This window comes from Colossoma macropomum, unplaced genomic scaffold (genome assembly GCF_904425465.1).
Source record: "Colossoma macropomum unplaced genomic scaffold, Colossoma_macropomum, whole genome shotgun sequence".
Lineage (NCBI taxonomy): Eukaryota > Metazoa > Chordata > Actinopteri > Characiformes > Serrasalmidae > Colossoma > Colossoma macropomum.
The window spans coordinates 8,682,751-8,705,993 of NW_023494792.1; the positions used below are offsets into that span (position 1 = coordinate 8,682,751).

A 23,243-nucleotide genomic window follows, 5' to 3' on the forward strand; every position below is an offset into this window, starting at 1 on the left:
TTTTTGGAAAATAATCACACTACACAATCACATAACTCTACAGTCTTAATAAAACTAAGATTTTTTGTGTATTTCACATTTTATTCTTTCTAGTGGTCATTATTTAAACACTATAAAGTTTGGTCATGGGGTAGAAGTGCACTCACAGAAGTACACCACCTCAAACACGTACAAGCACAGCCATTGGCTCAGAAGTGTGGAATGCTGTCACTTTATTGGCTTCCTATCGAATTATTGAATCAAGGAGTGCCTTATATAAAATGATATGTAAGTGAGGTGCAGGCAGGCTGGTGATTGATTTCTCGCACTGAAGACATAGTAGTTTGTTCATCACTAAAAGCGGTCAGATCCGTGCTTTTTATGCAATTTTGATGAATGAGGGCAAATATGTGTAGGCCATTTTCCATTTTAAAATGTGTCCTTTAATTAACAACATAGAGCTGAATTATGTTTCTACTCAAAAAGCTTTGCTTTTCTACCTGTGTTTGGCTAACCAAATACATCTGTTCTTATGCTTGTTCACTCATTCCCTCACGCATCACACCAGGACATGTAACAAGACACTTCACTTCTTAACATGACCTATTCCTCTAATGTAAATTAATTTCCGTGTGATATGTACCAATAGCCAACAGTGGGAAAGGCTTTAGTTAGAATTCATTTTTGATCCCAGAACTGATTACTCTAGCTAATACATTCAAGCTGTTTTTAGATATGCTTTGCAATTACAGATATTGAGCGCAGGCTAGAAGATAGTTTAATGCACTTTTAGTATTTCTTTAACTTGGCATATTATTTTATTGGGGTGGTACCCCTCACATCACTGTGGTGGTACCCTAAAGGGTACTTTCAGCCCCTTTAGTTACCATTCTATCCCAACTATATTTTTAAATTGTATTGACTTCATACAGCCTGTCTTGACTACAGGCTTTTTATTTTATCTTTCTATACTAAAACATGAGGTTTTGAAAAGGTATAAATCCGCACCTTTCCCTGAGAAAAAGAAAATACTTATTTAAGGAACATAGTTAGACCTTAGGACCACTACTGTACCTTTGAGGATACAGTGACATTGCATCTTGATGAACAAAAATGTACCTGTACAGTACCTGTTTTTCTGACAGTGTAGCAACTCCTTTCATTTGTTGCACTTTAAATCTTTAATCTTCAGCTAGCCATTAATGTGGCCTAGAGACATTAATGTCCTAGAGAAAACAATCTTTGAGGGTAGGCCTACCAGAACCCATTGTACCCACACATATATTCTACTCCATTTCACAGGTAAGGCCTTCTTTGCTTAACGTTTCTACCCGTCAATTACATTTTAATGTTCACATTCCAGTTTAAATGGCAGTTTTAAAAAAAAAAAAACATTTTTAAAATAAACCATTGTACAGCACTTAGCTGTTATATAGAAAAACCACTAAACTGCTGACCACTGCACATATACAAGTATTCCAAAACTGTGGAAAGCTGTGGAAATGCTTTGGAAAATCCCATTTAGTTTAGTATAAACTATTACAGACAAAACACCAGCAGTTAAGAGCTGGCCATATCCACATGTTGAGCCTAGGTCAGCTCAACATAGCCTACAGAGTGTTAGTATATGCAAATTCACTAATTCCAAAAATAGCTGTGATCTGTTTCACTTGCAGATAGGCAGCTTTAGACTGATTGCCTCAACAAAGCACGCTTCTTCAGCAATACCCACAAATAAAGGAGCCTTACAAACTGACTTCCTTGACTATGACTCTAAAACAGCACGGTTGCTGGCCGTACTATTTGTCCTGTAAGACAGTATTAGGTGAACAACAAAATGAGTCACGCAGGAGTGTTTTAAACTGCCACTTTGAATGTGTTGCTACTGAGGACATTACATTCTGGGTGACTGTTGTTCTTTTATGCTGGTCCAAAAGTGGTTTGCAACTCACCAAACCTGAATTCGTTAAAAATGAAACCATAACACAGGTCACTGATGGACATAAGATATGCTTAATACTGCAAATTACAGCAAATTTTTTTAATGACACTGGCAGTTCTATAAATGGAAAAACCATGTCAGCTACACATGGAAAAAAGTCAGGTGCCCAGTTCTGGTGAAACCATATATGAACAGATAATTATGCAAATGAGAAAGGCAAATGAAAGCAAAAAAGTAATAGTATTATAAAATGTTTTGTCATTGGGACAAATCAGGTCTAGACTGTAAATGTTTGTCATGTTTTGTTTTAAATTAAGCTTTTGCTTGTTCTCTAAATGTCTCTTATATATACACAGGCAAAGTTTACATGTTCTGAGAATGCAAGGTGATCCAAAGATATTAGAACAAACATGAACCTCCCTGCCCTAATGACGTAGGAGTCTGAGTGTGACAACATCCTTTCATAGGGCATTTATGCAAAGCAATGTACCTTTTCCTCTCTGTCAAGTTCCCACATCATGGTTTACTGAGTATCCATGGACTATGATACCCAGGGATTAAAATGAGGTAGAAAGACTGCCATGCCTCCATCTTTAGAGAATGGATGAGAACTCATATCATAATCATAATCAGGATTCTATCCTCTTCATAGAATGGAAGGTATTTTCATTTTACTTGGGAGTGTTTTTGGTCAACACTGATCAAATACAGGAGAAATATGTTTTAAACTAATAAGTACCATATAGTCATATATAGAAAATAATCAGATTTTTTTTTCATGTGAGACCCACCCAACGCCTATCAAAAGCAACTAAGAGAAGCCTTAATTTTTTTTTACACTTAGCAACCCCACAAACGCTTTTGTAGACTCCAGACTGGGAGGTTGCGACAAGACCGAATAGAAAGGGAGAATAACAGGAAAGAAGTGATGTAAACTCCTTGAGATTTTACCACCCTTACCAGTGACCCACCCCAAATTGTCTGGACCCGGTCACAGAGGTGACTAATGTTTTGTTTTAATGCTGATTTCCTAGACATTGATAAACCCCATTCTTGGACTGAATTCTAGTGCCAGTGGTGAATCACCATTGGAAATGCTTTTTAGTCTACACTTAGGTAATCTGGGTCACGGAAAATAGTTCCTAATGTTTAACAGTGATTTGAGCAATACAGTGTAGTCAGAGATCAGATTAAAAAGTTATCTTTAAAGATGGCACAGTCCCGAAACCCAGTATTGGTGTTGGACCAATACCAGCAGAAAATGCTGGACTGTAAATTAAAAAAAAATATCAAATTCTGTAAAAATTGAGCCTACAAATGCTTGTAGTGCAACAAAACACAAAGTGAAGAGGGTCAGGTGATAACAGTATCCACATATTAACATAAGAACTAAGGGTAACTAATTAAGAATAAAATAGGATTACAGTTCCTTGAGAGATGCATATTGGTATTGATGGGAATCAGAATCACGTTGATATCAGCAGAAAATGCTGGATGGGGTATCAGAGGGTAAAAATGAATCCAATCCAATTCTGTGGCCGGTTTGAGCATGATAGTCTGCTTTTTAGTGAGCCGCTTGAATTAAAAATAGCTCATTTCAAAGCTGCTAAGGGTTTCTTTAAGGGCTGCTTAAGGTACCAGAAAAGAAATAGTGGTGTTCACATCATCTCTACTTTAAATAGTCCAAATTTGCACACATTTGTGCTATAAGTTGTATTTTTTTATAGTTTGTCTTTTGAAAGAATTTCAATGAATAAAAGACAAGTTACATTTACAAGTCATGATGTTGGCTATGCTACAATAGTAGAGTGCCTGTTTCAGCATTTTCAGCATAGTACTTTCAGGCAGTTTAAAGCTGCACTTTGTAAGATGTTTACCTACTTTTGCATATTACTGAGTTAGAAGAAAAAAAACACACTAAAGTATGTGTCCAATGGCTGCTGCAAATCACCCTGTAAAGTCAAATGCGTTTGTTTGGATTTGGGGGAGTTTTTCAGACAACATCTTTACTTTCATCCATACATCTTTACATATTAACGTCACACGCACTTACTATTAATATATGATGACAGTAGTAGATAATTCACTCACATCCACGTCCATTACCAAGTTTTGACAGAGTTGTCTTTGAATACTTTTTCAACATGCTCAAAATCATCAGATTCATCTGCCCAGGGAAGGGGGCCAAAGCACAACCAATGTTACAAAACATCCTTCCGCACGTTTTTGCAATTACACATTTCCACCAGATCCTCAAAACGTACATAGTATAGCCTTAAGTGAAGCGTTTCAAATAAAGGCTTTTAGCTTTATAGCTTACTATTTTAGTAAAATAAAGAATATCAGACGTATTTGTATCAGTCAGGAAGGTTTTAGTATTAGTCATCATCTTCTGTCACCTTCAGCCTGAGGCTCTGACCAGTGCTCTGTTAGGTAAACTGTGAACATCCTATAATTCGTAATACACTTGAAGTATATGTTTTAACAGTGCACACTTAGGTGTCAGAAAAAAACAAGAAGAAGTATATATTTAATCATGTTCAATTCACACCCATCACACGATGCTACCAAGCTGGAGGGTGAAGCCATTGGAGCTCAACACGCTTGGAGGAGAACACTAAATGCCAATTCCGTTACATTAGCTTTCTTACATTATTCAGAGAAGAGTTTGACAAAAACACACCGACAAGGTACCCGAGAGGTGAATGATTTTTGGTGGAGACTGAAATGATGATCAATGCCTGACTGCATTTACACCAACCTAACATCTGAACACAGTGTGATCCTGCTCACATCCAGAGGAAGTGACCACATTAATTTCTGGTATCATCCTGTGTAAAGTGGACTGAACTCTCTCCATGGTAAAGTTTGTAAAGTCATTTACATTTTTTACAGCAAAGCTTCCTTTACTCTTGAAGATTACATGCGTTAGATGCTGTATTTTCCAAATGCAACAGTCCCCTCTCTTAAGAACAAGTGATTTTATCTCAAAGCATTTCCCGCTGTCCATGGGGAACGAAACTAAAAAACTCAAATTACTGGTCTTACACAATGGGTGGTGGGGGTTACTATATTTATAGAAAAATGATTCAACAGTTGCAGAAATCTAGCAGCGTTCCCTGAAGTATTTGTGGACTAAATAAGGAAAACACTAAACAAAGAAAAGGACGATTTAGGAGGAAAGTGAGCACACGATAGCTTTTAGTGTAAAAGGACAGCTGTAATGAACTCATTTATGGGGTCATGCAGCTGATGTAGGACCATGAGTGAGTGCAACAACTGAAATAAAGTGTTTCAGTTCCTTAATCTGAAGTGGATTTGGGTAACCTTCAGTAGACTTCAGTACTTCATAGCATTTTATAAACCCCTCAAAACAACTCAGCTCTCTAGCAGGTTGCGTACACAGCACGGACTAAACATCTTTCAGTTGTCATTCTATGATTATGGAATAAGTTGATGGAGACTGTAAATGTGCCTGTTTCCAAAATGCTTCCCACAGTTTACATAAAACACAACACTTGTGTAAGTTCAGGTGAGAACTGTTTCTCTTTTACCACTACCATGGCAGTAAACATGAAATCATATATACTAGGCTATAGGTTGTGTGCTAGTACTTATTTTAAAAAAGTATTCTACAGTTAAAGTGGGAATTGCACCAGTTGTTCAAAATTGGTATAAAACTCCATGACTGAGATATGAACAGTGTCATTCAGAGTGGCTTGATGTGAAACGGTGCATTGTAGAAAAGTTTAGTAACTCAGACATCTTTACTGGTGGTGATGGGTACCAGGGGTTGTGAGCCACTTTCTTCACTATCCAAAATGATCACTGAACCTATATGTGTCTTCTAGGTTTGTATATGTAATGGTAATGATGGTAAAATAGTGATAAATCTGAAAAAAAAAAAAAAAGTTTTCTTTGGGGACAATTTTGCCTTACAACACTCTGCCTGTACCTCTCCGCCATGATGCATTCTAAAAAACACATTTCAGGCCAAAATCTTCACTCAAAACTATCGTAAAACTTGTAATAACTTTATTTGAGGCACCTTTTAGAGGTATTGAACTTTTCAGACGTCTGGTTCTTATCACCACCACTGTGAACAATTCAGTTGCTTGTTTTCTCTTAAACAAAGCATTTCACATCAAACCACTCTGAGTGATTTTTGCTTACATCAGAACAATATAACTGTGGAGAAATTTGGGAAAATCCCCTTAGACTGGGATTCTGCTTTAAACTGAGCCTGTCCAGACAAAGGTCAGTCTAATGTAATTCCAAAAATAACAGCCCGAAATGTCAGATTTGTCCCACACTGAAACATCATACAGTGAATTTTTAACATAAGTCTTTTATCAAGATACATGCAGGACGGTTTAGTCTGGACTCTCGCTCTGGTACATGCTGTAACAGGTGCAGCACTCCAAACGTTGACGGGCGCTACACGGTGAGCCCCTCGAAAATGCTACAGATACTGAAAAAGCCGTACCTGGAGAAGCACACAGAGACCCAGGAGAGCTCCGTGGACCGTCCACCTGAACGAGTACCGCCTCATGATGCCTTGGTCTGTTCCTGCTGACCGGCGAGTCTCACATATCCATGTCCTGCTGCGTTTCCTCGCCACGCTCTCTTTCAGATGGTCTTGGTCGAGTTTTTAAACTCTTGCCGTAAGAACTCTTTTGGCTCGAGTTTATCAAAAGTCAGCTGGGTAAAACGTTGTGAAAGTGTGTGTGACAACTGACTCTCACCCACATGAGCGGTTCCGAGATGTGCAGTGATGCGGCGAGGCGGTGTGAGATGAAGGGGAAAAAGTTTTTTTGTGTGTGTCAGTTTTTAGTCCTGGGTGGAGCGGCCATCTACCATCAGTGTCACTTCACTAGCCGAAGGCGTTGTTTTTTCCCCACCTGTTTTCATATAAGTCCCGCCTCCCGCTGTGCCACGATTGGCTGCTCGGATCTCGCCTTCTGCGCTGGGATTGGCTATTAGTCGGCGCACCGCGCGAGACTGTGAACTATTAGCCAATCCCGGTGCGGGAGTCGCATTTTTGTCTGAATACGGGCGGAAAAAACAACACAACACAAGAAGAAGTCCAGCAGTTCCGCCTCTGTCTCAATACGCCGCTCAGCTGCCACCAGAACAAACTCGCTGATTTGTCTGTTTTTTTAGTTCGCTCAGCTTTTTTTTGCTTGTGTATTACGATCGCGCACAAATCTTTAAAGGAAGTCAGATCGTCAAAGAGTTGTTGTGAAAGCTTCTACGGAGCCTTGCTCGTGACATCCCGTAGAAATAAAACTTATGCGCCTTATTAACCCATGGGAATGAGATCCTAATGCGTGGCAACGACTTAGTAAGGCGTGGGAATGAGATAATTAAGTCGTGGCCACGACTTAGTAAGGCACAGGAATAAGATCACGCCTTACTAAGTCGTAGCCACACAATAGGATCTCGTTCCCACACCTTACTAAGTCGTGGCCACGCATTAGGATCTCGTTCCCACTCCCTACTAAGTCGTGGCCATGACTTAATTATCTTGTTCTTATGCCTTACTAAGTCATGACCATGCATTATTTTTATTTATACAGGATGTCACCAGCAGGGCTCTGTAAGCTTCCAAAACATGAGCAAGGATGACCCTTTTTTCTTTTTTCTTTCGTCCTTAACAGTTATAGTGGATGAGGTTCACTCCTAAATGTAAAGATTTTTTCCCGCCTTTATATCTTCGCATATAACTGCATAGGTGTTGCCAAGGGGTGGTCGCAGTGGGCAGTTTCCCAGAAAGAAGCATGGCTGCCCTTCTTGGCCACTTCACTTAGAATTGGTGAAAGTGAGACAGTCCGCCCATCACCAGTTAGCCATTATTGATAAAGCACCAGTTATGCTTTATGGTGATAATAGTCTGATGATGCTGCATTTAATAATTAACGTATTTTGCTGTGATAGGCTAATTTCCTGAGCAAACAGGTAGGTGAATGTGCACTGGGTCCTTCAGCAGTGCTGCTCATAATGTAGCATAGCAATCTATATGAAATGTTTTTTTCCTTAAAGTTGATATTGCACTGAAAAGTGATTTGATTTAATTTTACCAATTCAAATACACAATTTCCTCATGAATGACTAGAATACATAACATCAACACAGTTTTGTCTGTTAGTTTACTTTTGACAATAACTGTGTTGATGTATTATTTTATTCATGTGGAAACATGGATAGGTATGTACAGAGAAAAAACAATGCATCACTTTTTATGTCAGTTTAATCCAGTAATGCTATTTTTTTCCCTAGCAATGTGCCACCACAAGAAAATCTCTTCCCTGGCCACCCTATTCTAAAAGTTCTAGCTACACCCCTGTATCCCGGCTGTAATTTTGGTGAAGTACAAAGATAGCAAGAGTTGAACAAACTTTGTTAGAGGATGATAAGCCTCTACACATTTCTCCAGATTTCTTTATTTAAAGCTTCTGGTTTTATCTGTTAAAGAATTTGGTCAAAAAACAAAAGAACTGAGGATGCATAAAGTAACAGTCTAAAACCTAAAGGACTGGTTTCATAGACAAGGATGATCTATAAACTAATAGACTTTACTGTCACTAAAGTGTTTCACAACAATAAAAAATTTTACTTTTAGTCTTACTCTTGGTCTGGAAAACTGACCCAAAATATGGCAACTGTTTTCAGTAATTAAAAAACATAATAAACATTTTAGACCTTGTAAGATAAATTCAGTTAGTTGTTGTGGTTTCATGTCTTTAGTTTCACTATATCTAGGCCTATGTGTAGTTCCGCTCTAAGAAAGATAGCTGGCTGCTTCTATTTTTGTGGCTTTTCTGTCTGCTGCAGTTTAGCTGCATGAGGCACTTCCTGCTACACCACTGCTGGTCAGAGTGACCCACTCTGATGATTATATAACCCCACATACTGTACATAACTGCAGCAGACGTGCCGACAATGTCCCATCAATGCAGCAGATGTGGTGACTCACTCTGTAATTGCCATTCAAATTCACAGAAGTGAACAGAAGAAGATTCAAGTAGTTCAGCTGTGAGCCTGTAGTTCCTTTGAACCCAGCTAGCACTGATCAAGGGCTTGAGATACACTGTTTAAGTGAAAAGGGCTTGTCGGTGCCTCTTTGATTCTCGCTCTGTATCACAGTCATACATGAGAAGTATAAAGCTATAATTTTTTATGTTTTTGTACCTCAGTAACCTTCTATGGCTCTGTACTGCATTGCAATGTCAACTTCAACTTACAGTGAGATTTGCAAAACATGCAGAGCCTTGTGCATTGTTTTCTTTAGTGCAGTGGTTCCTAAAATTTTACGGTCATGTACCCCTCAGAAATTAAACTTCCTGCTGTATACACCCTCTAGTTCCTTATACGCACATACATGTGTTTATTGCCATGGTGCATATTTCAGAGATTTAGACCTTTAAAATCAATCCATCTTAAAGTATATATATGTTTATGATGCGATGATACAACTCACCAGATGTACACTCTCAGAAAAAGGATGCTAAACTGTCACTGAGGTCGACCTTTAGTTAGGGAACTAAATGGTGCCATGTTCAAATTGCAATTATATATATTTTTAAACTTACAGTAATTACACATTCCTCATCTTGACTCTAGGATTTTTACTTTATTTTGAAATCAAGTTTATAAAGAGGTACATATTTTCCCTTCCCCTGGGACAGTGAATGTAGTGGACCATTATAACTCATTGAGTCATTGAGCTTTAAAACCATTACTGTACCTTTGAGGGTATATTTGCATTGTTGGTTGGTGAACAAATGTGTACTTACACAGAACCTTTTTTTTCTGACAGTGTGCAACAGACAGTTTTGTTAATGTTTACCTCAAAATGCTTTAATAAATAAATACTGCTTGGGCTGTTTCTGTATTTTAGCTGTGAGTCAGTCTGGAGTTTCTGTCAGAGCTCAGGTTGGCAGATGAACTTTCTTTATTTGTAACCATAAAGGCTGCAGCATCAATAATGAGGGCACGTGTGTGTGTGTGTGTGTGTGTGTGTGTGTGTGTGTGTGTGTGTGTGTGAAGGAGAGAGCGTTTACAGCTGTAAAGTGAACAGCAAGTGAAACCACACCCACAGATTGCATATATCACAGTAACATAGTCTACTCAGCATTTAACAGAGCTACATACATGAAGCATTGCCACAAACATGTAACCAAAATGCCAATGGCTAAGTGCTGATCACAGTAGCTACAAACTAATAACTCACTGCAGCCACAAACAAAACCACATCTGTGAAAGTGAAACTAACTCAAGTACACGAATAGCAAGCATCATACAGACCTTAATGACAGTTAGTAAAGGATACTCACTGAGGGATTTTAACTGAATTAACTCTACTGTTGTTAGTTTCTCCTGAATGCGCAGTGCTCAGAAGAGGCCTCAGTGAAACATCTTCTCTATTGCCACCTTTTACAATAAAAGACTAAAATACCAAACTATTAGCGCACCAGTTCACTGTATGCTGGAAGCTGTTTGTTTCGCCCGTATGAGTGTCTGTGTAACTGTGCTGATGAATTGTGCTACCTTGTCGAAAAGTCCTACTGTAGTGCATATACAATATGGCTATCCTTTGATAGCCTAAATCACCTTATCAAAAATGCTGCCAGTGTTAAGATGTGTAGGTAGGATTTTGATGGCCTCAATCTAAGGAGCAATATTAAGCTGAGTCTGTACAATAGACTTGAGATAAGGCTGAATTTACAGTAAAAACACAAGTTACTACGCTGTAGTTATGATGTGCACATGCTCAGTAGGACCACTCAATGGGTAAGACAGATTGTTAGAACACCTGTAAGGTTAAATGAAATTAAATGAAAATTAATGTCAGAATTTTTTGACGTAGCCTCAGTGTCATTTGACGTCCCCTTGGGGGTACGCATACCACAATTTGGGAACCACTGATTTAGTGGATTATCCAGTAGTGTTTGTATTGTTACATTATAATTACAAAGTATTTGTGGATACTGAATCATGCTAAGAGATAAAGAATGCACGCTCCCACAAAGACACAGAGTGAGTGAATTAATTTGCTGTACAAACAGAAGATATATTTGATTATGAAAAATATGGTTCTATTTTTAAAACTTAATTTGAATGCCATGGCTGGAGATATCCCAGTTAGTGTCCATGACGTGTACATCTTCAAACACATTATACTTTTGAAGAACAGACATCCATTTTATCTCAAAACAATCGTAAAACAATGTCTCAGACATCAGGCAGCGTATTCGTACCGATTTCAGGTAATAACTTTCTTTGAGGCAGCTTTTAGAGGCATTAAGCTCTGGTTTGATGACATCTGGTTCCTATCACTACCACTGTGCACAGTTCTGACTTGTTAAGTGTCTCTAGAGTGGAGCATTTCACACCAAACCACTTTGAATGACTTTAACATCTGAACAATTTAATTATCCAAAGATTTTGAAAAATATATATCTAGTCTCTGAGCTCTTCAGTAGAACCCATTTTACATCTTCAATTATAAATTTGAACAAAATTGAATTGAAGTGAGCTGAACAACATTTTTGGAAGCTCAGCCGTGCACACTGTTTCACATTTTCGAATCCCAAAGTTATTAAGTGACAACTACAATGTCACTGTGTCCTTGTCCGAGAGCAATAGCTGCTAGATTGTAACTCTTTTTGTGGCTAGCACTGTAGTCTTACTCTACTGACTGTTTGAGGCAGATCCTCCTCAGCGGAGTGTTGTTGTAGCACCCCATGTCCTAAATTTACTGAAAACAATGGCATGATAATAAAGTGAACAGAAGGAATTGCTGTCACAGAGAAAGGTGGGGCACCAAAGTGAGGATATACAATATGGCAAAGTGAGAATACAATATGGCATAGACATAAGCCGCCATATATATATATATATATATATATATATATATATATGGGTGTGGCTGAAACACATGAGTGCAATAATTACAAGGATGTTCACACACTTTTGACAATATAGTGTACATAGCTTTCCAAGATACAAGGTATGGTTGTGCAGTTTGTGAAAGGTGCAATAGCATCATTGTTTCTAAAATGCCTGCCACATGGGATCTCAGTCTGGTACTCTGGTACAGATTGGCCTGATCATTGGTTGGTCTGTTCATCCAGACAGTCTAACTGGACACAAACAACATTGTCCAGGTAACCTCAGATTGTCCAGACAGGTAATGTTAATGAATTGGTTTATTTAATTATTGATTGAGAAACCCAGATGTAAAAACGTTGGCACAGTATGTAAAAGACTAAGAAAAAGAAAAAGCAGGGATTAGGAAATTTAATTTGACCTATATTAGTTGGTACTTAAACACAATTTTTGATGCTTTACCTTATAAACATTATTATTTCTACAACAAAAATGTATTAGTTTCATGTAAATATACACTCATTCCAAATTTGATACGTGAAACATGTTCCAAAAAGTTGACACAGGAGAGCACCACTGTGTTACATCACCTTTCTTTTTAACAGCACTTAATTTTTTAGGGACACAAAATGATCTAGTTTTGAAGGGGAATTTTTTTGTCAGTCCTCTGTTATATAAGTCTTCAGCTACACAACAGTACAGGGCCTTCTTTGTCATATTTTTCACTTCATACAGTGCCACATTCTTAGTGAGAGACAGCTCTGGATTGCAGTCTAGCACCCACACTCTCTGCTTATGCAGCCATGGTGTTGTAACACGTGCAGAATATTGCTTAGTGTTATCATGTTGAAACAAGCATGCGTGTCTCTGAAAAGTGGCATCTAAAAGGCAGCATATATTGCTCCAAAATGTGTTTAGCATTATTGGTACAATCCCAGATGTGCAAGCTACCCATTAAGACCCCTTATACCATGACAGATGCTGGCTTTTGAACTGTACACTGAAAACAATCCAGATAGTCCTTTCTTTCTTTGGGCCAGAGATCACGACATTCATTAAATCCATAAATAGTCTGAAAGGTTGATTTGTCAGACCATAATACATGTTTCTACTGTACATTAGTCCATTTTAGATGAGCTGGAGCCCAGAGAAGTCAGCAGTGTTTCTGCATGTTATTGATACATGGCTGTTATGCAGAGTATAGTCTTAACTTGCATTTGTGAACGCAGTGATGGACGGTGTTTGTTGACAGCAGTTTGTCAACAGATTCCCAAGCCCATGTGGTAATCTCCATCACATTTTGTAAGGCTGTGTTTTCTGAGGGCTTTTGATGATGATTTGCAGCGTAGAGGGTGAAATACCTAAAACCCTTGCAATCCCTGGTTGAGAAACATTATTTTTAAACTGTTGGATTATTTGCTGGTGCATGTTTGATAAAGTATTGACCCTTGACCATCCTTGCTCATAAATTACTAGGATGCTCCTTTTATTTCCAAACGCAATTGCAACACCTGTTTAAGATGTTTTAATGTTTCTAGTCTTAAATCGCCCTGTCCCAAATTTTTGGAATGGCATCAATTTCAAAATGAATTAAAAAAAAAAACAATGAAGTTGAGAAGATAAAACATGACTTTATCCAGTTTTCATTCAAACACAGGTTGAAGTAGATTTATGAATCATTGCTTTCTGTTTTTTATTTGCATTTCACCTACTGTCTCAACTTTTTTGTAATTGACTTTGTAGTTTTTGGCTGAAGATTACTGATTTCCACACAAATAAGTTCATTTTTGTCATTCTATGACCTGTAGAAATCTGTAGATTTAAAATACCAGCCAGGTGTCAACATCCGTTCTCAGTGATAAGATAATAACATAAACCATCACTCTATGTGTGCAGCACCATTGTGTTGACATAATGCTCTTATTTTAAATCAGGACGTCAGTTTGCATTTAACCACATTCAAAATTCATTTATTGACCCACACTTTGTACAGAATGCGGATCCAACCAATTCCTGTTATTTCTTTTTTCCCATGACATGTGGAACAATAAGCTTCCTACTTGTTGTTTTGTGGTAAATCCTCTTAGCATAGTAATGTGGTACATGAAAGGCTATCAGTTAAAATCCATTTTTGCTGAAAATAATCATGCTTCTATTTAGTTGTTCAATCTATATGTGTATTTTGAGTATTGCTTTTTTTCATAGTCCCCCTTGGCTATTAACAAGGAAAGAGTGAGGTACAAACTCAAAGTACTAGAAATTATTTTAGGTAACTTCATTGTATGTTCCAAGACAGTTTAATTAATTACAATGAAATGCCAAACAGGTTCTAGGAATTCACCCAGTAAGTGTAAGGGTACAAAGTCCACAGTACATGTGCTAAAAAGTGATGTGTTAAATATCAACACACATACCTGTATTACCTGTTCTAACACATTTTGTGCCATATCGTTTTCTGTTCTAGCACAATCTGTGTTAAAAGTAGCAAAAAGTGTCTTTAACTGAGCAGACAAATGGGTGTAGCTAAGAACAGAATGTGTTGTTTTTAACACATCTGTTGTAAGGGTGCAGCATCAGTCTAAAAAAAGTCAGTCTCACTAAATTAGACTGCAGTGTCACTAAAATGTCACTAAATTACACTGAAACAGGTTTTAGCTATTAAGCTAATAAAGTACATAGTGAAATATATCATAAATATTTGGAGTAATAAGGTGGTAAATTGAAACATAGTAAGTCAGAAAACCCCTGACCTGGGTAAAATAGAAGATGGTACAAAGTATAAAGACTTTACAAATCTTACAAAGTACAATGTTTCCTGAAGTGAATAGCAAGATCCCAGAAAAAAACTGCAGTGCTACAGTAAAACTCACTGCTTTCTTATACAGGCCAGATTCAATTTCTGTTCTTAGCAATAACAGGTACATACTTTATGAGACTCTTAGTGCTTTATTTGTATGTAATCTTTTTATCTCATGGAACTACTCAGTGCCTTTTACTCAAAATATCTACACAGTACTGTGAAGAGTGTACTTCACACTTACCCAGTGCATACATAGAACCTTTTTCAGTGTTGAAACATACCATCATGTTACCCAAAATAATTACCCAGTAATTTGGAGTTTATGCCACACTTTTGCATAACTGAGTGAAGTATTTCTCCAATTGGTAATTCTCTGCACTTTTCCCCCTTTGTTTGTCTTTACAGCTAGCACACGGTTGTATAACAGTTTCACTCAGGACATTTAATTACATTTGGCAAATTCCTAAGTCGGCTGCTGTTCTTTGTGTAATAATGGTCATGTGTACATTTCCTCATTCTGTACTTTTGAAGCCCAGCTAACAGGGCTTCCTTTTTGATCTTATATTTGCATAGAATGACGTCCTTTTTTGAACTACGGCAGATGTGTGAAGATATGGCCTTACTAATGTTCTCTTGAAAGACAAACAAGAGAACATTAGTAAACTGATAAAATCTATTTGGGCAGGGAAAAAAAAATTCCCATAAGGGGGAGTTTTTATAATTGAGTCAACAGTAATAGCTAATTCATTTTTCCTGCATCAGTTTCTCTTTCTGTTTTTTTGCAGTACCCTTTACTCATTCTAAATCCAGGACCTAAGTCTGGACGACAGACTTATGAACAAATTTAGTGCAAAACACAACATTATGTCATTATATGAAAACCTTGGAGTTTTTTGGTTTTCATTTTTTACACCATATGAAGATGCCAGCTGCTCTTCACATGATATTCTGGCATTAGCATAGAGTAAGACACTGGGGAGGGCCCAACACAAGAAGTGCTCTTTATTAAACACCAAGGCAAAAGGGCACAAACAAAGTACTAAACTCACACGGGAAGTCACCACTAGCCACAAAAACACCCACACACCCCCTGAAACAGACTAACACAATAAACACATACCACATAGCTTTAACTAACAAACAAAGACATCAACAGCATTAAATAGTACGTTTTAAACACACACAGAAATTTCTTTCTGAAGATGTCATTGTGTATAATTTACTGTTAATACACAATGAATCAGGTCTTTCTATAATTAGAACAGTGGTGACACTAGCATGGTAGTGGCATGGTAATTTGTAGGGGTGTAATGATACACTCAGCCCATGATTCACTTTGATTCTCGATACTGGGTCCACGATTCAGTATTCTCATGACATTTTGAAATAAATTTGAATGAAGAGAAATGAGGATCATATTCATGAATAACTAATTAGAGCTGGGAGGCTGGATGAGTGCTGGAGTGAGGTGTTCAATGGTGCTGATTGTTTGCTACCTTTGGTGTTCAAATGATGCAGTTGCACTAAATGACATAATTAATGAAATGTCCATTCTCCACAGTGCATTGCCACATCTCCAGGATGCATGTTGTGACAGTTTTGCATTGCATGATCATAATGGCACAATGCACTGTCACTAGGGATAGATCAATGTATCACAAGGCCCCTGGATACAAGGGTCTTTAAAGGCAGCCCCAACACTACACTCTGAAAAAAATAATGGAAAATAAACTTTAATGAACAGCTCATGTTTGTCTGTGTATACATTGAACAGAGCTGTAACAAATCTCTAATGTAAACAAACGAAATAAATATTTGTTGATTAATTGAGAAATGTAGTACGTAAAAGCTAAAAGTAATAAGAGACAGAAATACTCTAGTAAAGTACAGATAGTTTTAAAGAAAATTACAGAAAATTATAGTATTAAGTATTAAGTATTAAGTACTTACACGTTGTTAACTTTAACCACACTTGGCTGCCTAATGCACTAGTACCATATACCAGAATATCTGGTTAGTGGTGGTTCTGTAGTGGGCCCTTTTCATTGATGGATGGGTACTGGGTGATTGACAAATTGAAATCTGACCACAGGATCACGGCTGGCTGAACATTTTTGATTTTTTGATTGGTGGACTATTTTGAACGCAGCAGTGACATTGACATGAGTAAAAACTCCAGCAATGCTGCTGTGCCCATAAGTGTCAGAAGTACCCAATCCCACAAGTAAAAAATACTAAGTCTGTAATTGTAAACCTACAAAAGTGCAAATATATGGTTGGTGTTTCTGACAAGATGGCCAATAAGTGCAGGTACAAGGTACCCAATAAACTGGCAACTACGCAGTTAAAAGAAAAACAACACACATTTTAAAAATCTCAAATTTTTGCATTTTCTTCTACAAAATTGCTTGGAATAATTTTTTTTTACATTTATTTTACATTCTTTTTTACAAAATTTACCTTTCAGGCGTTCAGGTGTAGCTTTTACCTGACAGGTTTAATACCTAATCTAATACCCCTCTCAAGGACACAGCAAGCTAGTATGCCAGCAACTTTAGTATCTTTCCTAAAGTGTAAAGTGGACTTAATGTCCTTCTAGTGTCCATAGTTTATTGGTTAATTATTCCTTTCCATGGGTAGCTGAACTCTGTTTAGTTTGAGAGTAAAAAAAACAGTGATAATTGCATGTAAACTCATCAGAGAGGAGAATCCCTCTTTAGTCGTCTCTGTCCTCGACTGTTTACAATCTCCAAATCATCTTGATTGCGTCCACTGGCTCTAACAGTAGATACGTAACACAAACAAGGGTATTTATGTCACCATGCTGCTTTCCTGAGAATGTTTGAAGCTGCTGTATATCAGCTATCTCCCCTCGGCCATCAGTTGACCTTTAGTCACGGCTGTGTGCCAGTGCCGGTATTCGTTGCTCTGGGCTCATGGCACTGTCATTGGCCTGGGTCTCCTGGGCATGGGTGGATCTACTCAGGGAGCTCATTATCCTCCATTAAAGACCAGATCCTCTCCTCTCTCTGCTCACAGCACTTCCTATAAACACAGGCTTCAAGCATAAACAAACAGATATACATCTGTTATATAGCTCATTATTTCATCTTTCCACTGTGTCCTCTTTCTTTGCTTCAGAACATGTACAGGACACATAGATCTATAATACTAGCATCCTTGTCGTACTGGTTAACTGGTTCTGGTACTTTTAGTGTGTGCATAAAACTTAAAACAGGACATCTTTAATGAAATGTGCCCAATTAAATTACAATGTTTTATGTGTGCTACTAAACTACTACTCCTACTACTGCTACTAAATCCTAACCTTAGAATGTGATGCTAACCTAAACCACAATTAAAGAACATAGAAAACTGAATACTTACTGTCATCTCCATAATTATTGGAGCCCTTGGTAAAGAGGGGTAAAAAAAAGTGATGAAAAAATATCTTCAGGATCAATTAGTTTAATCTTAGACTGAACATTTGAGACAAAACTAATCTTGACTTGAAGCAAAGAAAATTAACAAAACCATGTGTTGCAATTATTAGAAACCCTGCGTTTACATTATGCGACTTCTCTTTGCCAGCATAACGGCAAGAAGTCTTCTCCTATAATGCTTAATGAGATTGGAGAATACAGAGCCAGGGATCTGAGACCACTCCTCAATATAGAATCTCTCCAGATCCTGAAGACTGTTTCTTCTTGCATGCCTTCCAAACAGTTTGCTGACATGGGGGTGACAACTGACTGTAGTTTTGAAGACTTTGTGACATCAAAATGGTGCCCTCTTCTTCAAATTTCAAACTGTGATCCTTTTGCCTCTCCAACCATCCTCTTCTTTGCGCTGAGGGTGAAATAAACATGCATCCTCTTGCACGCAGGTCCTCTACAGCTCCCGTTGTTTTAAACTTCTTAATTATTGCCCTTAACATTGGATTGAGGCATTTTTAGGCATGTAGCTGTTTTTTAAAGCAATTGTCTTATTTATGAAGATTGATGATGAAGGGTTAAGGGAGCTGTATTACCTCATACGTATACCCCAGTGAAAGAGGAAGTCATGGGTGACCTCTTAAGAGACCACTTAAATGGACTTTAAAAAGCTAAATATATATGGGAACATGTTTCAGCTGCGTTTGGTCAATACGAATTTCTAAGGTTGCCAACAATTGTGACACATGGTTTTATTAAAAATATATTTTGAAAAGGGTTGTTGTTTTCTTAGACAAAAGGTACTACTTGTCTCATATTGAGTGTGAGATTGAGCTAATAAACCACAAACATTTTTTTTTTGGTATCTGCCTTTTTACCCATCTTTAACGAGGGTACCAATAATTATAGAGCTGAATGTATGTGTAGGAGTATTTGAAATCCGGTCTTCTATAACACACAGGTAAAAAGAGTGTTCTTCTGATATTCCATTGTATTTTGTAATAATATAGCATACTGTAAATACATAATTTGTCCAGTCTTTCAAGTTAAAAATTCAGGTGGTAGCAAGCAGTTTGCTTTTTATTTGAGACAAATATTTTTTTTTAAGTGAAGTAAAGAAAGCTAATGGTTCAGATGAACAACAAAAAAGAATGTTTGTTATCAATCCAAATCCCACAAGAACTTCAAATCAACCTCATTAATTTTTATGTGACACACAGTACAGTCTGCAATATATCATTGTGAAAACACACAGGTACCAGTCAGTACCTCCAAACCTCAGGGCGCCAAAGCCAGTGCTAGTATGGCATTAGGACATGTTGATAACTTATTGTTAGGGCATACTGACAGTTAATGGTTGGGGTAAATCTGATTACAACTAAAAATATCTTTTCCTGTGGTGACTTTATTAGCCAAGGAGACTGAAATCTGAAATACACTTTTTGATCTTGTACTGATGGTTATATTATTGTTATTTGCATATGTTTTAGGCAGCTGTACAGCTCTCAGTGGTATTATCCCGTTCATCAGGAAGAGGTCTGAGCTTGTGGTGAACATGTTAGCCCAAGGCTGCAGAGTATCAGGCTTTCTCTAGATCATTAACCCACCACTCTCTGTGTTTGCTATGTTCTTTCCCTCACAAAAACCTCACACAGCAGCCTTATGCAAAGAAGGAACTGAAAGAATGCATTTTAATATGTTGGTAAATTTGGTGTTTGAGGTCTAAAAGTTAAGTTCAGTCATTTGGGTTGAGTTTAAAAGAAACTCTTAATCCTTCTAGAATTTTTGTTTATTAATATCCAAATTAACTATTCAGTAACTAGAAGCTAAGAATGACAGGGAATTGAAATGTGGGTCCACTTACAGGCCCTTGGGGGGTTGCAATGGCTAGTGTAGCGAGCGGAAATATTTTCTGACTAATGGTACTTTGGGAGATTGCGGTTTCATCTGTATTGACTTTGTTTATTCTTTGTCCTTGGTTCCTGGACATTTGTATAGCCTGGAATTAGTGAACCAAAAATAGTTTGGCATCTGGTTGTATCACGTTGGCTGTTATTAGCCTGAGTTTTATCATTAAAAATCAACTCATGAAAATCAGAAACTAGATCACAAGTCAGACTGAGCTGCTTCCAGGTGGTAATGAGTAACCCTTGGTGGCTTGAACTGAGACTAGTGTTTCATTTGACCTAACCTGCATTTCCAGTCAGTTCCAGCATTTGCATGTCATATTAGTTTGTGGTTGCATCATTTGATTATGCTAACACTTCTGGTTCCCTATAACACATTACGTAAAATATGTTTACCAGCAAATGGCATAGGGTATATTGATATTATTCAGACATATCTAGGATCTGTTCTACCAGGAAATTGTCATTGTGTTGCAGGTCAGTGAAATACTGTGGGCTTTTTTTTCCTCCATTAGAGCGAGTGTTTCACTCAGATGACTGAAAAGAATTTAAATGATACAATTGAATTTAACTCCTTGTTGTGATTAGAATCTCAGTCTTTTAAACAGGATTGTAATCATAGCCAGGCCATCGTTATCATCTCACAAATGGAACTAGTTTCTTATCTATAAAAATAAAAGCAGACTGAAGAGTCAATATAACAGTGGGGTCAATACTGTAGCATGCACAGTATTTCTGGATTTAAATATTTCAGCATTTCAATATTGCAGTTCACTGAACCAGACAGTGCAAAAGAAACGGTTCAATAAACTGAAGCCAACTTCCCCCCAGTTCTAATTTTAAATGACATGGTGATGAGTACTGATAACGTAGCACATTCTGTCATATGCAGAAGTTTTAACATCCCCATCAAATTACATTTTTATTTTTATTTTCTTAATGAAAAGATGTTAATACATCCTCTACAGTGAACAAATGTAAATATTAACATTTTTACTACATTACATATATACAGTGAAACAGTACATATGTATATATATATACACATGTATGTATGTAAGTAATTTTTTGAGCACTTCTATTGGTTCATTCATTATGAAATTTTCATACAACATAAAGCACAGCTGTCAGGTTCAAATAATGTCAAAAAACATCTACAATAATGTAGATACATTAATGATACTTACATACATACATCATCTAAACCCCTTATCCTTATTTTTATATTAATTACATTTTTACATTACATTAATGATAGTAGTGCATTAAAATATGCAGAGTGTTCTCTGTGGAAATTTAAAAAACGTAATCGAATCAGGGGCATATGTTCTGCATGTATCAATATGAACAAATTCATCTGGGGCTATTTTGCGTGTGACATCTGAAACTAGAATACAGAAGAACAGCCGCCAGTAAACCTGGTTACATCCAAATAAACATGTTTAAAATGCAAATTTCAGTTTTAGCGATATACCTTATAAGGAAGTGTTCGTCTGTCTTTTAACATAATTAAGTATGTTTTATAGGATTTAGTTATAAAGTAATGAAATAAAGAACACAAAAGCTGTGGACTATGGACTATGCTTAAAGAAAGCTCCTTGCACCCTTTAAGTCCACCTGTGTAACCAATAAGCCCAGTCAATGTTTCATTTTAGAGACGCTATGAATAATTTCAAGAACTGTTAAGCTTTTGGATAACATAAGTACTTTAAGTTTTAAGAAAGATTTATCACAAAACATTGTAACTGGGAACCGTTATTAATAAAATAATTATAATTTCAACATGTTATGCATTTAGGCTAAGTGGACAAGGTCAGTGTGCAGTGCGACTGTAGAGCCAAGAGTGTGTGTGTGTGTGTTATGCATTTAATCAAGGCATGTTTCATCTAAATCAACTAGTTGACTGACTGTGCCGTTTTAATTGATTATGATTTTGTCATTCTACTATTGTACTATACTATCATAAATGTGTATTTTTTACAAAGCTATAATCATTTCAGTAAATAGATTTGTACCATACTGTAATCCCTGTATAAGTTTAATAATCTTTCTGTTTTATTGAACCTGTTGCTCATGTGCATTAGTCATCATTGGTTATTGAAAAACAAAGCTGATATGATATAAGGGTAAGATTCAGTATCTTTCCGGCAAACGTATAGAAATGGTTTGTGGACTTTCTGCGTCCAACAGCTTAAAGTAGGAAATGTAAACAATTTTTGGGTCAAGGCACGCAAAAAAATGAATCAATAAAATGAAATTGATTGAATTGAATTGAGTCTTATTGATTACCTATTTCAAAAAACAAAATAATACTAGTAATACTAATATTGTTTTGCATTGATAATTGCAATAATAAATCTTATCTCTATACATTAGCATATCTGTAAGGCAATGACAGCATAGCCTTTAAATAATTGCTAATATTAAACTAATATTTTAAACAAGTTAATGAATAACCGAATAAATAAATAGCCCTAACAGCCCAGATGACTATATTGACCTTTTATCGAGATTTACGATATTATCCTGATATCAAATAAAAACACTGCATATATAAGACAAATAGATTATCCTTGTTGTGCAAAAATTTTGTATCTATTTTTTTTTACCTTTTTCTTCAGTTACCCTTTGCCTTTTCATGATGAACAGATGAACAGAAAAAATCTTATTACATTAACTTTCATTAACTTACAGAAGAATTCACTAATGACATCATGTAATTGGCATGTTTGCCTAAAATGTGCATATATTCAATATACCAAGAAATTCAACACTTATTATAATATAATAACAAAACCATATGTTGAATTTCACCGCATATTGAATATCAGTGCATGTCCACTGACTAGAGACTAGAAGAAGCCTCTGAAATGGTGACATATCTAAACCTTGAGCGACACTGCCATATACGAAATTCATTTACTTATTAATCTCCCTGTTTTGAATATTATTAGCACTTATCTTGTTTGCCTCACAAAGGTGGTATGAAAAATGTTTTTATACCACTTTTAAAGGAAACCTTTCATTGTGAGTTTGACGAGTTTTACACTCTGTCAATCGACACCAGAGGTGGGCAGTAACTAGTTACATTCACTCAAATACATGTACTTTATCATATTTTTATTTCTACTTGAATATACTACTGAGTAAAAGAGTCTGTTTTACTCAGTTACAGTTTAGCCTTTCATATTTAGCTACTAATTCCTTTTTTGTGTTTAATGTCATTTTGTTATGTAGGTGACAGCATCTGTACTGCTTTGAGACTGTTTACACCTCTGACTTAGAGCTTC

General features: G+C 36.8%; 1 protein-coding gene across 10 annotated transcripts in view; it reads right to left on the reverse strand.

Moving 5' to 3' along the window:
- The window catches only part of LOC118811545 (receptor-type tyrosine-protein phosphatase eta-like), a 65,135-nt gene extending 58,328 nt beyond the window's left edge, over positions 1–6,807 (reverse strand). For 8 of the 10 annotated variants that reach the window (XM_036575811.1, XM_036575812.1, XM_036575814.1 and 5 more), the window contains exon 1: positions 6,408–6,807. In XM_036575811.1, the coding sequence (XP_036431704.1) occupies positions 6,408–6,473 (66 nt within the window). In that variant the 5' untranslated portion in view covers positions 6,474–6,807. The remainder of the gene's footprint in view (positions 1–6,407) is intronic. The other 2 variants (XM_036575820.1, XM_036575819.1) reach the window with 1 other exon arrangement.
- Between the last annotated feature and the right edge of the window lie 16,436 nt (positions 6,808–23,243).